The sequence below is a fragment of the Ammodytes marinus genome, assembly GCF_949987685.1.
Source record: "Ammodytes marinus genome assembly, chromosome: 23".
Taxonomy (NCBI): domain Eukaryota; kingdom Metazoa; phylum Chordata; class Actinopteri; order Uranoscopiformes; family Ammodytidae; genus Ammodytes; species Ammodytes marinus.
This window is the reverse complement of record NC_137227.1, coordinates 10,075,213-10,098,669: the sequence shown is the minus strand read 5'-3', so window position 1 is coordinate 10,098,669 and position 23,457 is coordinate 10,075,213. Positions and strand designations below refer to the sequence as shown.

At 40.4% G+C, this 23,457-nt stretch overlaps 1 protein-coding gene across 3 annotated transcripts in view; it reads left to right on the top strand.

Moving 5' to 3' along the window:
* The first annotated feature begins 2,441 nt into the window (after positions 1-2,441).
* The window catches only part of lrch4 (leucine-rich repeats and calponin homology (CH) domain containing 4), a 45,825-nt gene continuing 24,809 nt past the window's right edge, over positions 2,442-23,457 (top strand). For all 3 annotated transcript variants that reach the window (XM_080052375.1, XM_080052374.1, XM_080052373.1), the window contains exon 1: positions 2,442-2,790. In XM_080052375.1, coding sequence (XP_079908501.1) covers positions 2,619-2,790 — 172 coding nt within the window. In that variant the 5' untranslated portion in view covers positions 2,442-2,618. The remainder of the gene's footprint in view (positions 2,791-23,457) is intronic.

Below are 23,457 nucleotides of genomic sequence, written 5' to 3'. Positions count from 1 at the left end.
CAGTGTTTCATGCAGTGGCTGTAGACTGATCATATGTACACTTTATGGGTCTGTAAGACAGAAAATAATGGAGTCATGTAAACCCCATACCTGCAGACAAAGCAATATCACAAAATCCCCATGGGTGTGTGGGGGGAGGCATTATGCTTTCATTATAATCTCATAGAAATACAGTGGGCAAAGCCAGTGCGCCCGAGACAGTTAATGGATTTTACAAGTGAATGTAGTGAAAGTTAACCTTAACCCCCCACCCATAAACACACACACATTAACCCTGGTCACAGCTGGGCGACTAGTCCAACACGACTTTGACAGATGGTCCAATGGGACACTGGAGAGGGAGAGAGGGAGGATGCAAGAGCTAAAGGAAAGGATGGAGAGAGGAGGATGGAGAGGAGGGGACAATGCTAATGAATGCAGAAGTGTGTGTGTGTGTGTGTGTGTGTGTGTGTGTGTGTGTGTGTGTGTGTGTGTGTGTGTGTGTGTGTGTGTGTGTGTGTGTGTTGTGTGTGTGTGTGTGTGTGTGTGTTTGTGTGTGTGTGTGTGTGTGCGTGTGTGGGTGTGTGTGTGTGTGTGTGTGTGTGTAGGAGGGGAGTCATCTGTTCCTGAAAGAATAGAATAATAAGAATCAGGGTTATAAAACCTCATGGGACCGTGGACTCCTGCTGACGCTGCATTTGCACTTATATGGATGTTTAGACACGTATGTGTATTCAGACCCACACCATCACACATGAACACACTGGAAATACACTAAGATAGCACTCCCCATATTCTTTAAAAAGAAAAAAATAATGTGTTTTTTCAGTTTCTACTGTAAAAATAAATTCAATTCGAATGAGCATTCATAATAAATGGGACATTACTTGGATCACCTGGCACAGCCTTATGATTTCTTAATTATTTAATTATGTCACAAAAGTTTCTTTACTCTACTTTCATTCTGATTGGTGCTTGTAAGCAATAATCAATATAACATCCCGTTCAACACATAGATATATACAAAAAACATGAAAGCAGAAACTCCGCCCACATGGGTGTCAGTCAAAAAATACTCGCGTTGTGACCACGCCTATCCCCCCTCGTTGCCTCGCTCGCGCTGGCTGCACCCTTCCGAAACCCCGTGTGAAAGCCATGTAGAAAGAAAAAACTATTTAGGCCGACTTCCGATTGTAACTATCAAAATAAAAGAATACAATTTGAATTAAGAAAAATGTGATTTTTCATGCAAACTAAGCCACTGACAATAACCACTCACCACGATACTATTTTGGCCTACATTTTTCAACACAACCATACATTGGTTTTGTTTTAATGGCCAATATTCATTATTGTTACTGCTATTTAAAGGATTGTACGTGTGGTTCTGCATGCTTTAGTCCATTAAAGGATATATTTTCACAGTTTTTTATGGTCTGCCCTAAAACAATACTTAAATAAACAAAGACGGATCTCTTGCTGAAGTCTTTGCGTTGAGCAAAACATTTCGTCATTAAGTTCAGCTGAAACTATAACATGAGGCTTCAGCAGTCTGCAAATCAGCAAGGCCTCACTGTCTTTTTTCCAAAGCATACCAATTTAAAAAAACATTTATTTAAAAGTTTCAGTTGACCTCATGGCTATAGACAGGATATTATAAACACTTATTGTCAATGCCCCTGTCCCTAACCCCGAAGTATTTTTAAAAACATTATTTGGAATTTAATTTTTTTATTAATTGAGTTCCAGGCCTACTCAATTCGATTTCCTTAAATATTATTTCATAAACAAATGAGTTGTTTTCAGAAGATTTATGTGATGAAATAAAGCCCAAAACTGGGACTGTCCTAGCTGGGACTTTCCAGGTGTGTGGAGGGCACCAAACCCCTTACGGCTTATTTATAAATTAGAGTGCAAACTGTACCAGCATGGAGTGAAAAAGTATTTAATGCTTTTTTTTCACATAACTATAATTGATAACAGTTCATATAGTTCTCACTTAGAATTTGTCATTAGGAAATTATTAGAAAATTATGGAGTTTCAAGTTCATTTGCAAACATGAAAGTCCTGCTCATTCATAGCCATCATATGCAGCAAAGAATAATTATATGTTGGTAAACTTACTGAACTCCGTATTATAACATCTTAAGAAGCATAAAATAAAGACATAGGCTACTGTTAAGGCACGAAATAAAATAAATACTGTAAACTATTTTTATTCTGCTCTGCCTGAAAGCCAACCATGAACAACATTGTAGTGACGAAGGTTAGTGTGAAGTGAACAAAAGAGGGGATTGTATTGTTCCTTGAACTGGCAACTTGTGTTTGCTTTTATTTTGAAAGACAAACATTGTCTTCCCGTAACGGCGTTGCAAAATGTGCTCGCTTGATACAACTTCCTGAGAGATTGACAGCTTGTAACGCTCTCGTTTAGTGAGTGGAAACGATAGCTCCCGTTGTGTGAGGGACGCAATCACAACTCCCAACGCCAACAGATTTTTTCGGATTTAATTTTGTACTTTTTTCAAGAAGTTTACTGGAGGGGCACTCCGTTGAGAGTTCAGCAGTATCCCCTGGGTATGAAAGTGGAGCACACGGTCCAAACTAAGTAAAAAGCGGAGGTAAACCTGTACGTTTGATGGCTGCTGGGGATGGAGCCCAGCTGCCTGCCACCGTAGCGGCCAGCCGGAGCGTGGAGAAGGCGCTCGAGGAGGCTGCCGCGAGCGGAGCGCTTCACTTGACTAACCGAAAACTGAAGGAGTTTCCCCGGAACGCCAGGAACTACGACCTGTCCGACATTACCCATGCAGGTTGGTCACTTTTTTTTCACTTGTTTTCCCCCTAACTTACAAAGCAGCACGAGCGAGCGAGCTAGCTGTTACCATGAGAACTGCCTTTTGTTTTATCGCCACCTGCTTCTTTCTTCTAATAACGGGGAAGGAGATTGGGAAGGCACATCTCTTCCCTGCTCTAGCCCGACACGCTTCACGGGACTCTTTCAAATAACTCGGCAATGTTTGGTTCTGACGGCTGTCACAACCGTACACCACGTAAATTATGAATGTAGACGTCTTTAAAATTATTAGGATTAACGTCTTACTTCGGCACTTGTAGGCTATAGCTTCCACTTTTAAGCTAGCTGTTAAATGAGTGAAAACATGAAAACGTGTGAAAGTTGCCTATGGCGTAGTCTTTTTGAGCATGAGCGTGTCCGTTAGCTTGCAGTAGCCATACGCACCACAATTGTTTTTATTTTAATCTATTATAAAAGTGCTTATGCTATTTGGTTGACTTTATCAAGGTCCAGGCTTATTTTATGGGGCATTTAGACAACTACTGCTATTAGGCAAAGTCATATAAAGTTCCTACTTCAAGAAGCCTGACGTACCGGTTTATTTTTCAAGCTCATCTTCAAAGAAAAAGAAAAAAAACGTCAGACATGTGAGTTCCTCTTCCTCTTGCCTGCCTCTCTGAGCCTTTCCACTTGACGCTCGTGCTTAATTCAATAATTAATTAGTCTAGAAACTCTTTTGGCTTCAACTGTGGTTCTGACAGTACTTTTTCTGAATTTTCTCTTATGAGTGATGACAACAACATGGCAACCTTTGACTCCTCCAGCCTCCTCTCTCTCTCTGAACTTGTGTCACTTTAATTTTATAGAGCTAGTAGTAGAGCAGGGCTATTTCCAACAACAACAGTGCAGAGAGTAAAACACGGTCAAGTAAGTAGCCTACGTGTGGGTGAAACTGTGGATTACAGGGAACTACCTTGGCCTCGCCTTGTTGAAAAGAGGATTACCCCATCCCAGGTTGGTGAAATCAATCTGGCTACACGGATTCTTAAAGTGAAACACCCCCCCTATCCACTGCTACGTTCTGTGCTTTAGTAATTATGACCATCTGCTCATAACAACCCATGCAGATCCGGCCGGGACCCTGTGGGGATGAGAAGGCCTTGAACGCACCGTACACATGCACAGGCACCTGCCACTGGCTGGGGCAACCCGACCCTAATGACCATGGAAGTGATGAATGTTTCCCATACCTACCGGGATGCCACTTGATTAGGATGTGTTTATCCTGGATACACCGATAATGCAGTTCAGCAAGTCTGTAAAGGATCTGTAAAGGATACCACTGCAATGTGTATCTCAGAGGGTTTAAAGGGGCGCCCCCACTCATTATACACGGCAGTGTGCAGTTTGATCATCATCAGCCTGTGAAAAGACAGTCTAATGTGTTTCTGTGCCCGGGGAGGTAGCTTTGTGAGGCCTGGAAAATAACTGTGTCCCGAGGAGTCCTCAGCATGGGGTTTTGGGGTATAGAATTAAGGTGGAGTCAGTGATTCTGGAGGACACTTGGCTTGCTGTCAAAGTCACTTAAAAAAAAAAAAAAACTCAGGAAATATCTCCTCTTGTTCTGCTACCTACCTGTCTGTTCTGTGTGTGCACTGAAAAATCTTGTGTTGATATACAGCTTAGGCTCTGTAAACGAAACGGGCATGTTGCTATCTACAGTATAGAGCCCCCCCCCCTTTTTTTTTTTACATACCCTTTGTTAACATACCACCAATTGACAGGACAGGAGTATTAACCCCAGATTCTTTTTGCTGCGTAGACACTGTATGGACAAACAGATCGAGAGATATTCATTGATTTTGAAAAATCCATTTTGACAATAAGCATTCCCCAGAATCCCTCACTACCCTTTTTTAAAGGAATAGTTCAACATTTTATTTTATTTTTAGCTTGTTGCCTCACTCTTAGACTTGATTCAAGTCAAGGGCGACATAAACCATTCCTTGAAATGTCTGGCATTTTTGAAGAAGAAATGGTCAAAGGTTGCTCAATCACTAATTAGCTTATCACAAATACTGGTAGTCAATGGAAAGTATGAGCCTGCCTCCACAGCCAGTCAGAAGATAAACTTTACTATGTCACCAAACGGTCCTGTGTCTGTGTGCCTTATTTATTTACAAAGTTATGTTGCGCTCTATATTTGTTGCACTTTATGTCATTTTTAGAATCGATACTTTTCCCGGCATGTAAGTCAAAGTATCTGCCATGAGAAAGGTCTGTGAAACTAATCTGTTATTGTTGGCACAGTCTATTCACTGGACATTGGACAGCCCTATTCTGAGGGAGACTCTGAATTTTTAGACGTTTATTAAAGATGGGCAGAGTAGGGGAAGTTTGATCAATTCCAGAGACGGATCTCGTAAAGTAATATCATGAACAATCCAGTTGGAATCATTTCAAACAGCCTCGGCTTCAAACCCAACATGGAACGAGGCAGTTGCTGACGTCACCAGCTAAACGGTGACTCGTTTGTTATTCATTCGGCTCTAATTCTAGGGCTGTGCTCTCCTCTAGAGGCCCAGGTGTATACATTTAGTCCTGAATACACAGCACCCAGGCTGTCTTGTGGTATAATGTCTAGCATTTGGGTAACGAGGGGCTTTCTGTTTCTCTGAGATACCTGGTAGTTATGCCCACTCAGGCAGAGGTTATATCTATCAGCTGTGAGGTGCAGCATTGTTTTTGGTTGTCTGTGTGGGAGGGGAGTGGTGACAGTCCTCCCTGATTCATCACCACACTGTCATGGTGGCTGTCAGGTATGATCTTATACCATTAAAGGTGGAGTAAGCGATTCTGGAGAATGCTTGTTGTCGATCACTTTGTCAAAATCAGTGAATATCTCCTCACGATCAGCTACCTTTCCGTACTGTGTGCGCAGAAAGGAAATCCAGTGTTAATACACTCTGTAAACTCATATGTAGACAAGGGGGACCACTAGCACCATGGCTGTTTACTAAGCTGGTTTACTAGGTTGTAGGCCTGTGTACTAACACTTTTTTCAGTGCAAACACAGTACAGACAGGTAGCGGATTGTGGGAAGTTATTCACTGATCCTGACAAAGTGATTTTGACAACAAGCATTCTCCATAATCACTGATTCCAGCTTTTAATTCAAACTCTTCCTTATGTTCAGTGAGCTGAAGATACTTTAGTATGTATTACATCCAGCTCGTACACCTTTATAAGTTATACTGATGCAACAAACAGCATATTGTTGAAGTTATTGATATTTAGGATGCATTTACTGTGTTTTTTGAAACAGTGGATGTGCTGTCTGTGGTACATGACATCCTCTTAGAACACAGCAGCCAGACTTGAATCAAAGTTTAATGAAGAGCTTTGCAAAGAAAGCATTTTTGGATGGTTTGCTCCTACACAGCTGGAATCTGTTGTAAAGGCAAAAGCAGAGGCTGACCCATCTCAATATGTAATGTGTTTATTCCACATGAAGAATTTGGCAAAGATGCATGCCTCCAACTAGAATAGTGAAAATAACAGAAATGTGCTGCTATATTTAACAAGCATCAAAGTAATTATATCTATTATGGTATTAAATCATATTTTTTATTTGATGCTTTCTGGTTCAATATGATAATATTTTCTGTGAGTCCAGGGCAGTAACCAAAGGCAGATTTTTTCATTATGGATTAATCATCAGATTTTTAAAATTTGAAAAATGGTTGTTATAGTCCCCCACTTTAAATATGTTGCCTTGTCTTCATTTGCCATTTCTTTCATTTGAGAAGCTGTAACAGATGGAATCTGGCTATTTTTGCTTGGGGTAAAACATATTTGATTCAAGAGTAATGTATATTTGTCAGAAAAACATTCCATGTTAGTTATATACCACAGTAGCAGTCCCTTTCATGTCTCTGTGTTTGTCAGGTCTTTGTGGAACATTTTGCAAATCAGTGCTAGGACTGCTTCATGATTTTTTTTGTAACAAGGAGCCAAACCCAAAGAGCATCCCATTAGCATCCCATTAGCCAATCTTCTTGTCCACCTGACTAGTGTTAAAGTCCAGTCCCCAATGTCACTCTACTGAAGATATATTGTGTGGCTGAACTGCTGCTAACCTCTCCACTCCTTCCAGCAGTCCCTCGTTTACATTGCCTCTCTGGTGTTTGGTGCGTAACCAGTAGCATACAGGAAGCCTGTTTAAGCTTTGTTGACTGTACACGGTTGTCCTTGGCGAGGGTGGATGATAGCAGTGGTGTGATCTCTGTGTAATCTATGTGAAGACTGGAGAACCAAAACACTGAGCTACAAAGCTGTGAAGAATAGGAAGAGAAAAAAATCACATGAACTAGTAAAAAACCAAAGAAATGTAATTTAAAAATAGAAACAACAATGGATGGAGAGGGTAATTAAGAATATAGAGAATAAAGTGCAAAAGTATTATGAGAATGCAAAGCTAAAAAGGTGTGTCTTGAGATTTTGTGTAGATTTTGGACGTTCTCACAGAATCGGCTATTGGTCATTTTAATAGAATAAATCCCATATAATTAAATTGAATAACTACAACAACCAATGACCTCTATCTAGAACTTGAATCAACCAGTCATCTCAAAGTCTATTCCAGATATTCACAATGTTGCTCTGGTCATACAGTCAATAATTAGCATTCCTCTTTGAGGTTAGACTCTGTATTTGCTCAAGGAAAGATGCAGCTGAGCTCATCTTATGCTAAGTGGGTTGTAGTGGACCGGATGTCTGTGAAGCTGTGTTGTCATACAAAGACATGAATTTGGTGGTTGGACTGGGGTAACACAGAGGTTGAGACCCCGCAGTGTTTACGATAACATCAGTCTCCTCTCTTCCCTACTGGAGCAGCTTCCCTCAGGAGGGTCAAAGGTTCACACACACACACACACACACACACATACATACACACACATGCGCATACACATACACACGCATACACACATACACACACGCACACACACAAAGAAGAAGACTTGGCTAGCCTCCCCCAGAGTATTTCCCGGTAGCTCGGAGCGGTTGGAGGGAACAAAGCCCAGCCATTGTGTGTTGTGTGCACCTTGTAGACCCACAAGCCTGTGTGTTGTTGCAGAGCGAATACACACTGCAGCCCACCCTTGGGCAAATGGTTTTCCAATTATTTATTTACCACGTTTGTGTGAAATTATGATATTTGTGTGTGTTACAGGAAGCTGTAAAATAACGGATTCATAGGGCCAATATTCTGCATCTTTAAATCTAATCACTCTCTTGGCAAAAATGAATGAATGAAAATATGGTAGTGTTTTTCTTACAATTTCTGTCTTATATTGATTAATGTTCAGATTTTGGTTTTGTCTATAAAATTTCACAAAAAGATAAACAATCTTTTAATGCTTTCATAAAGCCCAATATTAAGTATTATGCTTGTTTTACAATCCAAAACCTCAAACTGCTCAGTTAACTACTTATGACAAAGAATGCATCATTCTAAGCGGCAAATGTTTGACATATTTTCCTTGACAAATGACTTTAATTAACCATTACAATTGCTAAATAATTAACTAATTGGTTAAACAATTCGGCTATGAATCTGAAAATCTATTCAAGTGCAAATGACCAACCATACATTATTTGGCATTCTTTGTGTTGGTTGTGATTCTTCCAGTTTTCTGTGCTTGGTCCTGTTCTTAGTGGGGAATGATTAATGAGAGCTTTAAAAGCAATTTGGATGAGATTCAATGGGGCTGTCTACTGCTTATCACAGAGACCCATTAGAGAAAAAGCCATGTTGAAATCCGTCAAATGATGTTTGACATACGTGGGCAGACAAGTGCAGTTATTGGCCTGCTGAGGTTTAAAGTAGGCGGGTCTTGAGCCCTCTTAAGGTCTCTATTGGTTTATTCTTCACACACAACTAAACTAATGTCATGGCTAAGTCCAACATGACGAACTCCTTCAGAAAGACTGCAAAAGTTTGTTATCGTCCCATTACATCATGACCTCAAAGATGTTGAGACACCAGTTTGTTTGAAGCGTACTGAGTGAGGCCTTAAATGAAAATGACCCTGTGACTTGTTGCTTTTATAAAGCTGTTGCTCTATAATTAAATGTATTCTTTCTGGGAAACCTTTGGCTGTACAAAGGCCCCATTTCTTTTCATTAAAACACTGAAACCTCAGAGCATGGTGAGTGATTGAAGCATAGCACACCAAATAAAATAAAAAAGCAGCCAGCAGATTCAGTCAATGATTTGTGAGTAATTCAAGCAGTCACTTTGGGTTTAAAAGCAATAAAAAAGGATTTTTGCTTGAACTTGAGTGACATTATGCAGACGCACCTCACTTTGTATTTGCTACTAGATGAAAACTGCATTTAATTGTGTTCATGCTGTCCAAAGACCTTCCTGCCACAGCAGAACCACACTGTGTCCTCTGTGGATTTAGATTGTTCTTTTCATTTTAGGCCTTACCTAAAGCCAAAAAAAGTACAAGATACTCAATATTAAAGGACTCAGATTGGATCAAGGCATCTCTCTTGGTAATAAACAAGATATTGAGTTCTTGCCTTATTAAAATACAATAGTTGGGACCAGTGAAGGCTTATGTCAGCGCACTTTTAGTTTGTTGAGTAGCAGGAAGTTAATATAGTGTGGCCTCCTGTCTCTGGGGCTGGGAGAGACAAGAGCTTGTTGTTGAGAGCTGAGGGGGGCTGGACTGCCAGCACACACACTCCATACCACAACTAAGAAGGTCAGCAGCTGACTTTGAGAAATAATGAGTGAATGAATGAGTGGGTGTGTGTGTACTTCCACACCATGTTCCCGTAAAGAGGCTTACAATGAGGGTTACAGAGCTGGTGTTGGCCTTTCATCCAATACCCACAGCCACCCCTTCTCCTTTTTCATAAAGTGTTATTTCATTGATTGAATTAAGAGTGGCTTCATTGTTTTCCATCAGTTTACACACCCAGGGGCCCATTCTGAAAAACATGTCTCTCTCAATTATATTTTCATATTCAATTTAGATGAAATATTTCATTGTCTACAGTCACTTTGGCTTGTGAGTTTGTCCTTAGGCCATGGCAGTAGGAACACTATAATTTATCATCACCCGGACAATTTGAAAAAAGTTATAAACCCGTGTCAGCTGTTGCTCCTTTTTGAAGAACAACAGCTGTGCTTATCTTAGATTTAGAACTATTAAGTAGAGATGAGTAAATTGTGAACCAGTCTTATTGCAAGAAGGAGGCAAATTTATTCTGGTGGATTAGAACCAAATCAGAATAGCTTCATAGAGTACCACCGAGGGACTGATCAGATGCTATTGACTAGCTAGTTTTAAAACCTATTTCCTACTTCCTCCCTCTGTGCCTTAATAAGGTTAGGGTAGTCATTAGTTATTATTAGACTGGAACTGTGAACTAAATTGCCCTTCTTGGGATAAATCTTTTTTTTTTCTGATTATGATCCAAATGTCATGTTGAAACTGAATTAGCCCACTGCAGAAAAAATTGCATCTAATCCTATTAAACCCCTTCGTACCTCCTCATTTGGGCTACTGATGTGCAGCAACAGGGATGCTAACTTTACGTTGCAAGTTGTTGCCATTGGAATATTAGTGTGAACCTTATGATAAGCAATCATGTGAATTTTGGAACTAGAAATTGCAGTCATAAAAGTTTGATTCATGACTATGCAAAGCGAATAAATTGATGTCTTAACATTGTCATTGTGAGCAGCACCATCGCTGTGAGTCTTTTTATTGATCATCTTTCCTTTAATTGTTTTTCAAGTTTAGACAAATATTTTTCTCTGAGTTCTAGCAATGTGTGTCTAGGAAGGGGCAGCATACTGCCAGCATATCACATCAGTTATACTATTAGCAGTTAGACACTGCCAAGGCCACGACAATAACATTCTAAAAATATCACATTTCCCATGAAAAACTGAAAAAAATCAGTGAAATTACATGCAGTTATAAAGAATGATACAGTTAATCCTCTAGCCACTTTAACAAATGTCCTGGTCCGTTGCTGAAAAGCTCTCTGGCTTGGAGAGAAATTAGAAACTACAAAACTACAGTTTGCATGTCAACGGGTGTGGGTTAAGCAAGCCCTGATTTCATGTGTGTGTGTGTCTGTGCTAGTGCAGTTTGAGCCCGACATATGGCTGGAGGCTTCTCTGTCAGTTGTTTACATCTGTTCTGTGTCATTAAATGAGTCTTTGTACATGCATGCATGTTGTTGCAGTGTGTGTTCGGTGTGTGTGTGTGTGTGTGTGAAAGAGAGAGCTTGCGTTCACCCCTCGCGTTTTATTTCCTCTGTGCTGCGGATGTGGGCTGCTGCCTGTTCTCTCAGTCTGCACTTCTGCTTTGTCTGTCGTCTTCACTGCATTGCCTCACACTTTCTGTCAGCCAACTTGTTTCCATGCAACCCTTCAAACCAGTTTATAGGGGCTTTTGTTGTAAATGTCACAGCAAATAAAATGCCAGATGGATATTTTTACTCAAATATATTCATGGGCAAACTGGTAGGAGCCTTTCATGAACTGATAAATACTGGAAAAGTTTTGAGTATCGGCTAATGAATGGCACGGCTTGTATCATTACGAAATGAAGTTTCTCCTTCTTGTAGCTCAGAGCAGTGTGCACATCTTCACGCATTGTTGCATTTGCAGGCACCAGAAGTCAGTTAGTCATTACAATGAAGCGTAAATAAGGCTTCGGTGTGCTCAATTCATTTGTCACGCTTTCATTTCCAGTATTTTTAGTTCCATGTCTGGATGTTTCTCTCTGTCTCTCTTGCTCTCTCTCTGTTTATCTCTCTCTCTCTTGCTCTCTCTCTGTTTCTCTCTCTCTGTCTCTCTCTCTCTCTCTCTCTCTGAAACCTGCTGGTGTGTTTTCACTCTCGGAGCAGCTGTTGGGGAGGGGGAATCCCTCCTCTGTCCCACGGGAGGTAACCAGAGAAAAGACAGAGAGACACAGACAGCACGACCAGTCTGCCAACAAACATATACTGTGCCATACATAGCCCCGGTGTATGTATGTGTGTGTGAAGGAGGGAGCATGGGTCAGAAGAACTTCTCCACCGTAACCATTGTTCCGGAGACATTGACTCATGAGGTGGATACCACGTTGTCAGCAACATTTAGGTTGTTTGGAGGTGGTGTGCAGGTCCCACTGCAGTGCACAACTTGTTATCAGCTGATTCAATGGTTTTGTGGCTGTATGCTGTTACTGCTTTCTGAGCATTTTCAGTCTTTCATGATTCATGTACTACATAAACTGAACTTGCATAAGTTGCATCATATCTGACACTTGCGTGATTGCATTCGTGAGCCTGCTTCTAAATGAGGAAGTCATTTTTGTCTGGCTTTTTTTGTTCTTTAACCATTTTTAATCCTTTTTGAAGCAGTGTTTTCCAAATGATCTAGCCTTGGGACTTTGTTCTTATTCGTCACTGTCCACACCTATTCAAATGTGCCTCCACTCATTTTCTCACCCACTTATTCTCTAGCTTGTGTCTGTCCCAGATCACATGGAGTACCACGCAGCAGTTAAAGTAGGGCTGCAACTATTGGTTATTTTTATAATCGAATTATATAGTGTTTACGGTATAATTGATATGTTAAATGTTAGCAAATTTCGGAAAAATGCCCATCACAATTTCCTGCAGCCCAATGTGACATTTCCAAATTTAGTTTTGACATATTCACTAGAAAAGTGACAAAATATGTGGATGCCGGACAATGTTAATTTCTGAGGATGGAACCAGTGAATTTCAGTTACAGTGGTACTGAAAAGAAGGTACTGAATGTTATGAATAAAAACATCTGAAATTTGCTATACTTGAAGAAGGTAATCAGGCAAAGTTTACCACTTCTGGATCGGGGACATCGGGTTTCATTCTAGATATTTCGCAATGACAACACAAACTTCTGCCCTAAGCCAATTGGTTCTTGCTGAACACATGGATCCAGATTTTAAAAGGCTCAGTAATGCGCTGTATATTTTTAGCAAAAGTTACTCACTCAGGAGGAAACGGTGCATCTGTTTTGGACTATTTGCTCTGGTGGAATAATGTTGGTTCTCTAAGTAATTCTGGCACCCTGTCAGTGTTTTTAGTACAACAAAGGAGCGCTATGAAATATGTATCAGAAACCCAGTTCATTCTTATCCTTTAACTGCATTTTGAACTGCCTTTGTAAGGAATGAAGTAAAGAGAGTAGACCATGTGTTCAACAATCCTCCTGTCACCCACTTAAATCTCTCTACATTGACATCTCATCTATCTCGAGAATAATGCATCTGGCATCAGTAAAGGCAACCATCAGGAACCCAGTCAAGCTACACAGTGCTGTTTTAATCTTTTGACAGTTCAAAGTATAGACGGACAAATGCTAGACAGCTGACCCACACACCAAAGGTCCCAGGCTGGATTTCAAACCAGGGCATCATGGTTGCACGCAATGGCTCTCTACTTTCTTCATTTCCTTTAATCTGTGGTGTTGTAGCTGCCGTCTCCTCCAGGCTCAACCGGCTGCCATTAGTTAATGGGCCTCAGTCCCAGTTCCCGTGGCCCTGTGTTTGTCCAGCAACACAATGTAACACTATAGGAGTGTGTGTAAATAATCTAATGGTGTGGAGTGGACTGCTTGGTGAATAATGAAAGCAGGGGCCCTGCTTGTCTTATGTAACCCAGCAGATCCATTAACCAGGCACAGTGTTTGTAGTCCAGATAGCTGTTTAACTGAGGAGGTCATCGCACGGTAGAGACGGCGTGGGGCCTGGGAGGGGTTGAAATGGCAAGGTTTGAGTATGCATTTACACTTGCGAAAGACTTATTATAGGATTTCTGTATAAAGATAAGTAAAAATCACCTTTTCAGACTCGGGATGGGATTCTAGAGGTGAGGATGTTGCTCTAACTTTTAACAAGGTTTCCAACAAAAGAAAAGCAAGCCACGATAGATGGAAATAGACTAATTTAATGAACTGAAATACCAGTATGACAGATTTATTCAAGGGTGTATATGTCTGTGTAGGGTACAACAGTTGCAGATTGAAGTCTTGTGGGAATGCAATGACCAGAGATTAACCCATGACAGTAGTCTGGCTAAAATGGGTAAAATTAGCGTTTAGCGCATGTTCATTACATGCACGTGTGCATGTGCGGAAGTCTGTTTATGATCAGAGGGACATCTGGAAGGCTAATTAATACCATAGACTCCATGTGCACCCCAGTCAATGTCCCCTCCATAGATGTTTTGATCTGTAAGTTCACTATAACCACTTTGATTTTAATTAAACAAGACTAAACAGACTTAATCTGATGTCTAATACCAGCCTTCAAGTTTGATGGACTGTTCTCGAATTGCAATACATACTTTCCGTTTTATCTTTTCTTTGGTGTAACTGGTTTTGACGCTTGCAGTATGCATGCCGTTGCCATGACGATTGAAACTCTTTCGGACATTTCTACCGTGTGCTTCCTCCGTTTGCCTGTTTGACACTTTTCAATCTGTTGCAGAGTTGTGGAAGTTTCACCTACAGACATTATCCTTCTACTTTCATTGCATTTCAAAGATTTAAAAACTATAACTCCTCGTGAAGTCCTTTGTGTTTCTTGGCTTACAGTAATATTAAAACGTATTCAATCCTATTTTAGGCCCATTTCCCCGGCCTGAATGACCAGTGATTCTTGTGATTTTCACTTTCTGTCCATGCAAGTTTTCTGTTTACTCGTTAGCTTTCATCAGGAGATCTGAGTGTGCTAGCTTGTTTGCATGAACACACTGAGCTTTGCATATGGGAGCTAAAGCAAACCCCCCTGCAGACTTTTGGAGGGAGAGCTGAGAGAAAGGAGGAGGTGAGAAGAGAGAGAGGGAGAGATGGAAGTGGAGAGGAGTTGGGAGTAGGAAGCGGGAGACAGACTGAGTGGGAGTGCAAGTAACTCAGGCCAGACTTGATTTGCCAAGTACAATTCTTCAGAAAAGGAGTTACTCCCTATCATCTGTTGTAGACTAGAAAATCATTTTTCATGCAGTGTCTTACAATACCACCTTTACTTACTGGAACTGCTGTGATAACAAAAATCACCCCCCCCCCCCCGCCCCCCCCGGTCTCTCTTTACCATGTTTTAACGCATCGACAATCATACAGTAGTAATTATAGAAAACAAAAAGGCTGGACTATACATAACCTAAGGCATTAAGGGAACACCCCTACATTTTGGTAAATGAGTGTGTGTTGCCATTACAACCACAGTTAACGGGTCTTTGATGTGCTGCAGCTTAGTTGAGCACAACGACTGGGAAGGAGGAGGGAATCCGTTCACGTAGCTCCACAAAAACTGAAAGAATAGCCTTCAGACAAATCCCAAACCATCGTATTTACATGTTGCATCTTGTTTTCTAGCCGAGTCACCTGGGGGTTTGGTTAGTCACAACAGTACATGCTCGCCTGACAACGATACAAGCCTTGTCTGACACTGCGTTGACTCCTTGCGCCTTGAAAACTGATTTTCAGACAGTTTATATGTACGGTATGATGTTAACAAAAAAAGAAAAGTTGTAGTTTTGATAATGTCATCACAGATGCAGAATGTCTCGGTATCATAAGACTGCACAATAAATAAATAGTAAAATAGAAGAAAAAAAAGACTATAACAAATATCGGAATTAATGATGTTAATAGAAAAAAGTGACTGTCGTGGACTGAAGGATCATCCAAATGTCTTTCCCTGATTGAAATGTTCACCCGCTCAGAGCAAAGAGAACATCATGCAGTTCTCTCTAGTCTCACACTTGCTCCTAGTCATGCAGTCCTAGTCAAAGGTCTCACCCACACAACACATGTGCTAACGGAGCCGTGTTCAGCTTCTGTCCACCACTCGCTGTAACTAACACTGTAACAGGAATCAACACCGCCACATCCTGTCTTACAGCACAGCAGAGTTAGGTTGTCATTGGCAACGTTGTGAAATAAACCCAAACACCAATAGACGATTGTTGTTGTATGTAGGGGAACAATCGTCAATTTGAAGAAATAAACCGAGTGAATATTTGATTTGATTTTCTACATTAGCCACCAGAAGCATCTTATCAATGATGCCCCTAATTGCTTGTAGATTTCAACTTTAATTTCCATCAAAATATAAATAATTTCACTGTCGATTGTGGCTGCAGATTCATCTTAATTGCTGAACCTTTTTAGACAAAAACACTACCATTTAACAAATAGCCTGCTGGTTCAATTAGTGATTAATAGGAAAGCATTATACTGATGCTTTGTATTGTCCTACTTTAAAATAAAAACAATGAAATTAGACATACATTGGAAATTACCACATTTAAATGTGAGAAGGTTTCATATTATGACTGTTAGCATTGAGCAGCTTATGCAAATAGCAGGATTTGAGGTCCACTCATAATCCTCTCCCCTTGAGTCAGTTGTGAAGCAACCGTTTTTTGTTGAGTCACTCCTCTAGGGGGGCTGTGTTGTCTTGGCATCGTCATGGTCACCCTCATTGTTTTTCTTTCTCTTGCTCTCGCTGGCTGCTCCTCAGCTCCTTTGTCCACGGTCTCCTGCCGGTATGAGCTGCCTGTTACTCATTCACTCCACCCCCTTTTTCCTGTACCTTTCTTATAAAGCTCACCTCCCTTCTCCAGAATGTAATATGACTAGAGCCTCATTTTGTGAACACAAAAATGTGCCTCTGTACACAAAGGGAGTCGTGGGGTCCCTATTTTACCATGTCAGTGTCACGCTGAGGTGTGTGTGTGTGTGTGTGTGTGTGTGCGTGCGCGTGCGCGCGCGCGCGTCTTGGCAAAGTGTCATAGAATAAATGTTCAAGCTTGCTGCTTTTGAACTGGTCACTGTTGAAGTTTTATCAACACCTAACACCACTTTCAAGATGAGGTGTGGGTACAGTTATGTACTCAGATAAACATGAGCTAATCCGAAAACTTTCAAATTGTGATATCATATATCAGTGAAGTCATAGCAGAGAGCTGTTTTTAGAAGTGTGAACGTGTTGGACATAATCAGCTTTAAGCAGCCAAAAGAAGTTCAGGGTGTTTAAAGGTGTTTGTATTTTTCTCCCCCTCTATTTAGAATTATGCATCTAAATTCCTCTTCCTTGTATACCAAGGTTGAGGGGAAAAAAGCCTTTATTTACAAGTATTTTCCTTCCTTTTTTTTTTACTATTGTCCTTCTCCGTTTATAATCCGATCTTCGTCAACTGCTCGCATTTACTTTTTCTTTCTCTTCTTGCTTTCTTTCATGGAAATATACCAACTCCTTATGTATTCATCATGCTCCTTTTTAGAACCCAGTCTAGACCCTCAAGCAGGTGAGGCATTCAGAAACCTGATATCCCCTCATTTCTGAAGGTATTTATTGGGTAAGTGTGACAAAACACTCAGGAGATGGACAACATAATAGTAATAGTACATAATCAACGTATTTTGCAATTCAATGCAACGGCCCTGCAAGAAAACTCCCTTTTTTAAAAGCTTACAATATTTAGTATTTATTAGATGGCGTTAAACCTGGGTATTGTTGAAGCAGTATTGTAAGTAGTAAGTTGTATAATGCAAACTCTTGCTATGACTGATGGATAAACTTGGTCAGTGCCAGGTAGCAGGTTGGCACTATTGCTGACTCAGTGCTTATTCACATACTTGGTAGCTTGGTCTGACTGCTGGCATTCCACAAAGCTACAGTTTTCCTTTCAAGATTCAGTTTCCTATTTGATTAGGTTGTCCACATTGTGCTGGTGAACAGTTTTTGCACCTAACCACACCCAGCTGTCGCCATAGCAACAAGACTTTGATTAGTTACATTATCCTTAGTAGCCTTCAGAAACACAGACAACAACTTTCTGCAGTACTGACGGTTTGCTGGAGCATTTGTGATTTGAAAAGGCAATGACATTTTGCAAATGGATTTAATAGACCATTCTATTGACTTTAACCCCTTTGTTAAATAAGATATCTACATTATCATTGGAAACACTTACTAAGTTAAGCCCGTATCTCACTGGGCTGCGACTGTTTGCGACAAGTTGGAGACTGCATTCGCGAGGGAGTCTCTAAACTGTCTCCAAACGTTTGCAGAGGTCTCAATTTCCTCGCATGAGTCGCAGAGCCGCGCTGTCCTGTCGCTTGAATTTTGAACATGTTCAAAAAAAGTCTGCGTCAAATCTAGTCTCAAAATAGTCAGAGTGGTCGCATGTGTCTCAAACGCGTTGCAAACCCTTCTCAATTTAGTTTCCGCGAGTCAGAAAGTGCGAGAAATGTGAGACAACTTTGCGAGGATTTGGCGACATATGAAACTAAATTGTGACTGATTTGAGACAAAAATTAGACTGACATTCCGTTCGTGCGACTCTCGCCAGACGTTTGCGAGACATAAATGCGACCTCCCGGCAAGTGTTGGCCAGGACATTCGCAAACATGTCATGAGGAACCAACTCAGTGAGACTGCAAGTTAAATTTTCACCAATTCGCATATTTTCTCGCAATTTTGTGTCTCCAGCTTGTCGCACACTGTCGCAGCCCAGTGAGATAGGGGCTTTAAACATGGGTGGCCTTAACTATGATGTCTAACTGAGGAACAAAGAATTCACAAACCCTTTTAAGTCTTGTGAAACTGTATTTTACTAGCATAGTCTCCGCTATAAAACGACGTGAGACTTTCACATAATCGGCCAAGTTCTAACTTTGTTGTACCAGTGTGTTGAATAGTGCATGAGTAAATCCCCAGGTTATGCAATACAAACCGCAGTATGAGACTTTTGTTGCCTGCTATTTCCTTGATTTTTTTCCTTTTTTTTTTTTTTTTTTACAATGAATTTGCCAACCTGTTTGAATGCACCTATGGGGGTTTTCCTTGTGTGTTAAGAGACTTTACAAAAGGCCTTCTTAGCAGGAAGTTCTCGAGGTCATGGGGTCGGCAGAGATCTAAGTGTCTAAAGTGGATCCTCCTTCATTACATCCCGACCTGTAATTAGACACAGTGCTCTGCTCTTACATACAAATCCCCCCTCACTCTGCTGATCCTTTGAAATCCTGGTCACTGAGTTTCAGTTCAATACTCCTTCCCTCTGTGGAAAAGGTCGGACAAGTTGAATGGATGTTGATATGGGAGCACATTAGCTGTTATTATATTATCCATAGCATATCAATAGATCTCTGTTCATGAGAACTGACTAAACACTATCCACTGATGAAGAGCATGTGACGCTGTTGTAAGGTCTGGATACAGCTAGTAAACTGACCTCGAGTTTGGATTGTATTCTCTCTATAACCTTCTGTTTATAAGGCAAATACTTACTTTGACACTTATTTAAAATGATGACAAATCTCTATAGTAATTTAAAGCTGACAAAAATCCACTTTTTAATATTTAGAACAGGCAGATTTTACAGAATGCAGGAGGCTGCTGCTGCCCTGCAGTGTGGGTTGACAGAAGTGGTGCACTTCTGGCAACACCACAATCAGTGATTTCATAGCAGATGTTTTCTATTAATTGTCAAAGAGGGCCCATGTGGAGGTCCAACTAGCAAGTACTGAAGCTCGCCTTTGCACGGACTAACAGAGTTCAGTGAGGCTTTAATCTGGAGGCTGAAGCAGATGCAGGGCAGACCACAAAAACAGACAAGTGTGACACAGGAATATGACAGGGTTTGCATTAACTGGCATATGATGCTTTTTGGCCGCTATCACTTGAAATTGTTGGGCAAATTAAAAATCAACAGTCAACACGTCCATTGGGAAATATGCTAAATAAATAAATACATTTGTTTATAGCATAGACTTATATTGTGTGACTTTTTAAATTTGTAGCCAAACTTAAATAGTGCAAAGGTTTGGATTTGGCTATGCTGTTACAACAATGAGAGATTCACTGAGTTTTTGGTCATGTGATTTAGCAGCCATAGCTCCCTCAAAAATCTGTGACAGACTTTAAATAACGTTTTTCACTTTGGTTTACATCAGAGATAACTTAACCAGAAAGAAATTCTCCAACATCTTTCAACGCATTATTCTGGCAACACGGTTAGAAAAGTGGCATTCACGTAATTTATGACCCGTTTTCACTTTATTTCCCCACAAATGTTATTTGTATAAAAGAATATGGAACATTAATGGTTTGTGAGAAATACTTGTTAGGGGAACCAGGGTCCTGCACCGAGTTGGGGTAATCGGCTTTCAGCTGGTCAGTCGACATAGCTTTAATTAAATGAAGGGTATTATTTGGCTATTTAGACAACGTCGGCTAGTTGTTCTATATGACTGTAATTCTGGAATATTAAAGGTCATATTGTTTATCAAAACAATAAAAAGTCTTGATTTTAAGGACATAGCACACTGGGCGCGCTTAATTCGCTCGTTAATATAATAATTATCAAACGTATATAGAGCCAATACAAGCTTCCATATCAGTGGCGCAATTTCGCAAAGCTTTTTTTTCGAACAGAGTTCGATTATTCTAAGACGTTGCTTCCGATAATCAGATGCGTCAAAATTCCCATTCCAAATTACTCTCATTTTCATGCCGTTCAGTCGCAACATGTCCGCTGTGCAAGAGCCTTTACCCTGGATCATTTCCCTAAAACTTTCTAAACCCCAGGTTCTCATCGAATGAAGAATTTGTTCCCATCAGAAACCCATACACATGTTGACGTCTGCTTGCATTTTGTTTGGCTGTCTTCTTTCAGCTAAACTAATTTCTCCAGGCTAATGATGGATGACCCTGCTCTTAAGCCCATCACCAAATCTGCATGGTCACCATAGTAACTCCACATGGGTCACGCAAGGTCAGCATAGACCTTAAAGGGGCTAGTATGGATCAATCCTGTCTAGTGATGGTACTCATTGACCTGATGTTTGAGTCCTCGCAAGCTATCGACTTCCTGTTTAACTTCTAAAATATGTCATTCTTAGTCACTTTAATAAAACATTCTTTATTATCTTTTGTGCCCTTCGTCCTATTTTTTATTATAATTTTTGCATTTTTTCTTTAGGCTATTTAAAAAAAGTGTACTGTACCATTGTTACCGATATTTTTTTTTGTTCAATATACAATAACCACAACCACGATAAATGCATATTTCACTTCCCTGTCCAGTTAGTGTCAGTCCAGTGGACCTGCACAAAATCTGCCCCACAATAACAAATAGCTGTCATTGCCAGAGATATTTTTGTCTGCTGTGTTTTGAATGTGTAGTGAACTCATTGGAGCAAAGACTTTATGCATCTGCTGGAGTTATCAGACTGAACTGCCATTTTTTCCACCCAAGTCTTTCAGTATGATATCATGTTCATAATTTTCTCTCAACTGATTTCTGTTTGGGAGGTGGTGCTATTGTTTTTTCCCCCCAAACCAGTCAGAAGTGATTGTGTTAGTCTTTCCATGTAAGACATTTTCATCTGATACATAAGCTGTGGTAGCAGCTACCAGATGCAATAAATATGTTGCTTAAGGGCTTGTTATTTCTGCAAGTCAACGTTCAACAACCTGTCAAACCTTGCAATCCTGTCCACCCCTGAACCTATTTTTGTGTGGCCATTGTTCTGACGCTATTTTTCATAAATCTAGCTAGGTTCACTGTATGTAGGAAGTGACCAAACTTCTAAACCTAATGCGAGGGCTCTAGGCCAACATCAGCCACAGTTAATTTGCCTATGACAAATCAAACCAGGCTTTGGAGCGTGTACATGTGTTGGGATAACAAATATCCACAATAGTGCCCCTAGCTGTTTATACTGGACACTGGGAAGTCAGGCAAATTACAGAGTGTGGAAGACGAATCTCATCACAAATAGTCACCCAGGTTGCTATATAATACCAGCAGTGAACAGTGTGACTCAGCTTTTTAAAGTTATTGTAAAATATTGTACATTAATTAAAACATACTTGTGAAAATCGTATTCCATTTCTACCAAGTCTGTTCTGAAAAATTCTAATAAATTCTACACACTGCCCCTTTAAGTAGAAGGATCTCACTTCTTGACATGGTGACACATGTTTGCCCTCATCCTCTTAGTTGGATGCCAGACTTGGCTTTGGCCCATAGAGCATGTCCGTTTAAAGCCAGCGTCCTGCTGTCTGAACCAGTGTGAGACTGGACGTTTTCACTGCCCATTCCACAGCGCATGCTTTTCCCATGATGCTCTCATAGTTAAGTCAGTTTGGCTTTGGTTCAACAGCTACCAGGACATTTGGGTAGAAAGGCCTCCTGGGAAAAAAAAAAGACAGCAGGGAAAGGCTGCTTGGTTTCTTCAGCTGTTAGTGTGTGTGTGTGTGTGTGTTTTGTGTCCGTGTGTGTTTGCATTTTTATGATTATATACTTCAGACAAAATATGGACCATTACACTATATTTATTTTTTACAGTTAGGATACAAGGTAAGGATGGAATGAGTATTTATTTACAAGGTGCTCAATATAGTATTAGCAAATACTTTTATTTTTGCAGCAGAAGGTCAGAAGAACTATCACTTTCTTTTTCAAGCTAAACTGGAGCTCCTACATACGGTATACTGTCTGGTTGTCTCTTTGCAGCACCGGATGCAGAGAGACCAGACAACCTCTCCATCCCCCAGAGCAGGCAGGCAGACACACACACACACACACACACACACACTCACACACACTGTTTCCACCCCCACCTATTGTTCACACGGCTCCCCTCCAGCTATGGGACAGTGAAGACGGGGGGAGATATCAGGCTTGAGAGCTACTGTACAGTTCTCTAGCCACTCACTCATTTACTGTATACAGAAAAGTCCCACACAAACACACACTATCCCATCACACATTGAACCACGTGGCTGAGTTTATTAAGGGCATGTGTAATGGTCCTGATAATGAAACACTTGCTCTGGTTTCTTTGTTCACTCTTCCATTAATGTAGAACATGGCTTAGTAGTTCCATATAGTGTTTACCCCTTCTGCTCTATTGAACACACAGTTGGACCTTATTTCCCTTCATTGAGCTGTGTCCCATTTCTTATTCTGCATTTACAGTGGCATGTTTAAGAGATCAAAACATTGTTGTTTTCTGCAATATTTTTGTCTTTTTTTGTTAAAACGGTCAATATTTTATCTGAATCAATCAATCAATCAATCAATCAATCAATAAATTTTTATTTATATCGCGCTTTTCATACGGAAGTAGCTCAAAGTGCGTTACAGAGTTTAAAAACAACAGAGAAATAGAAAAAACTGCAAATAAAATCAAGAGAAAAAAAATTCTCTCCCACCCCCATAGACATGCACAAATATGCTTGTTACAATCTCCTAAAACCTCTTCACATCACTTTCCCTTTTACAAGCATTATAAAATCCCCAAAATATTACATTTACTATCACATAACGCAAAGATGAAGATCATTAAATTATGAAAATAGTTCATTTCCTGTCGACCAACTAATCAATTTATTTGATTAGATGTCTCCGCTCAGGTTGATAAAGAAAACATGACGACTGCCAAGGAAGTATTGCTAGCTTCTATATGACACTATTCTATTTTGGATCTGTGTCAAAAGATCATAAATACAAAGAAAGAACTCTTCACAATGGTTGATTCCAATACTCATGCTGATCAATTCTTCAGTTTTTAGGTCTTCCGCAATAAAAGTCCCTATTTACG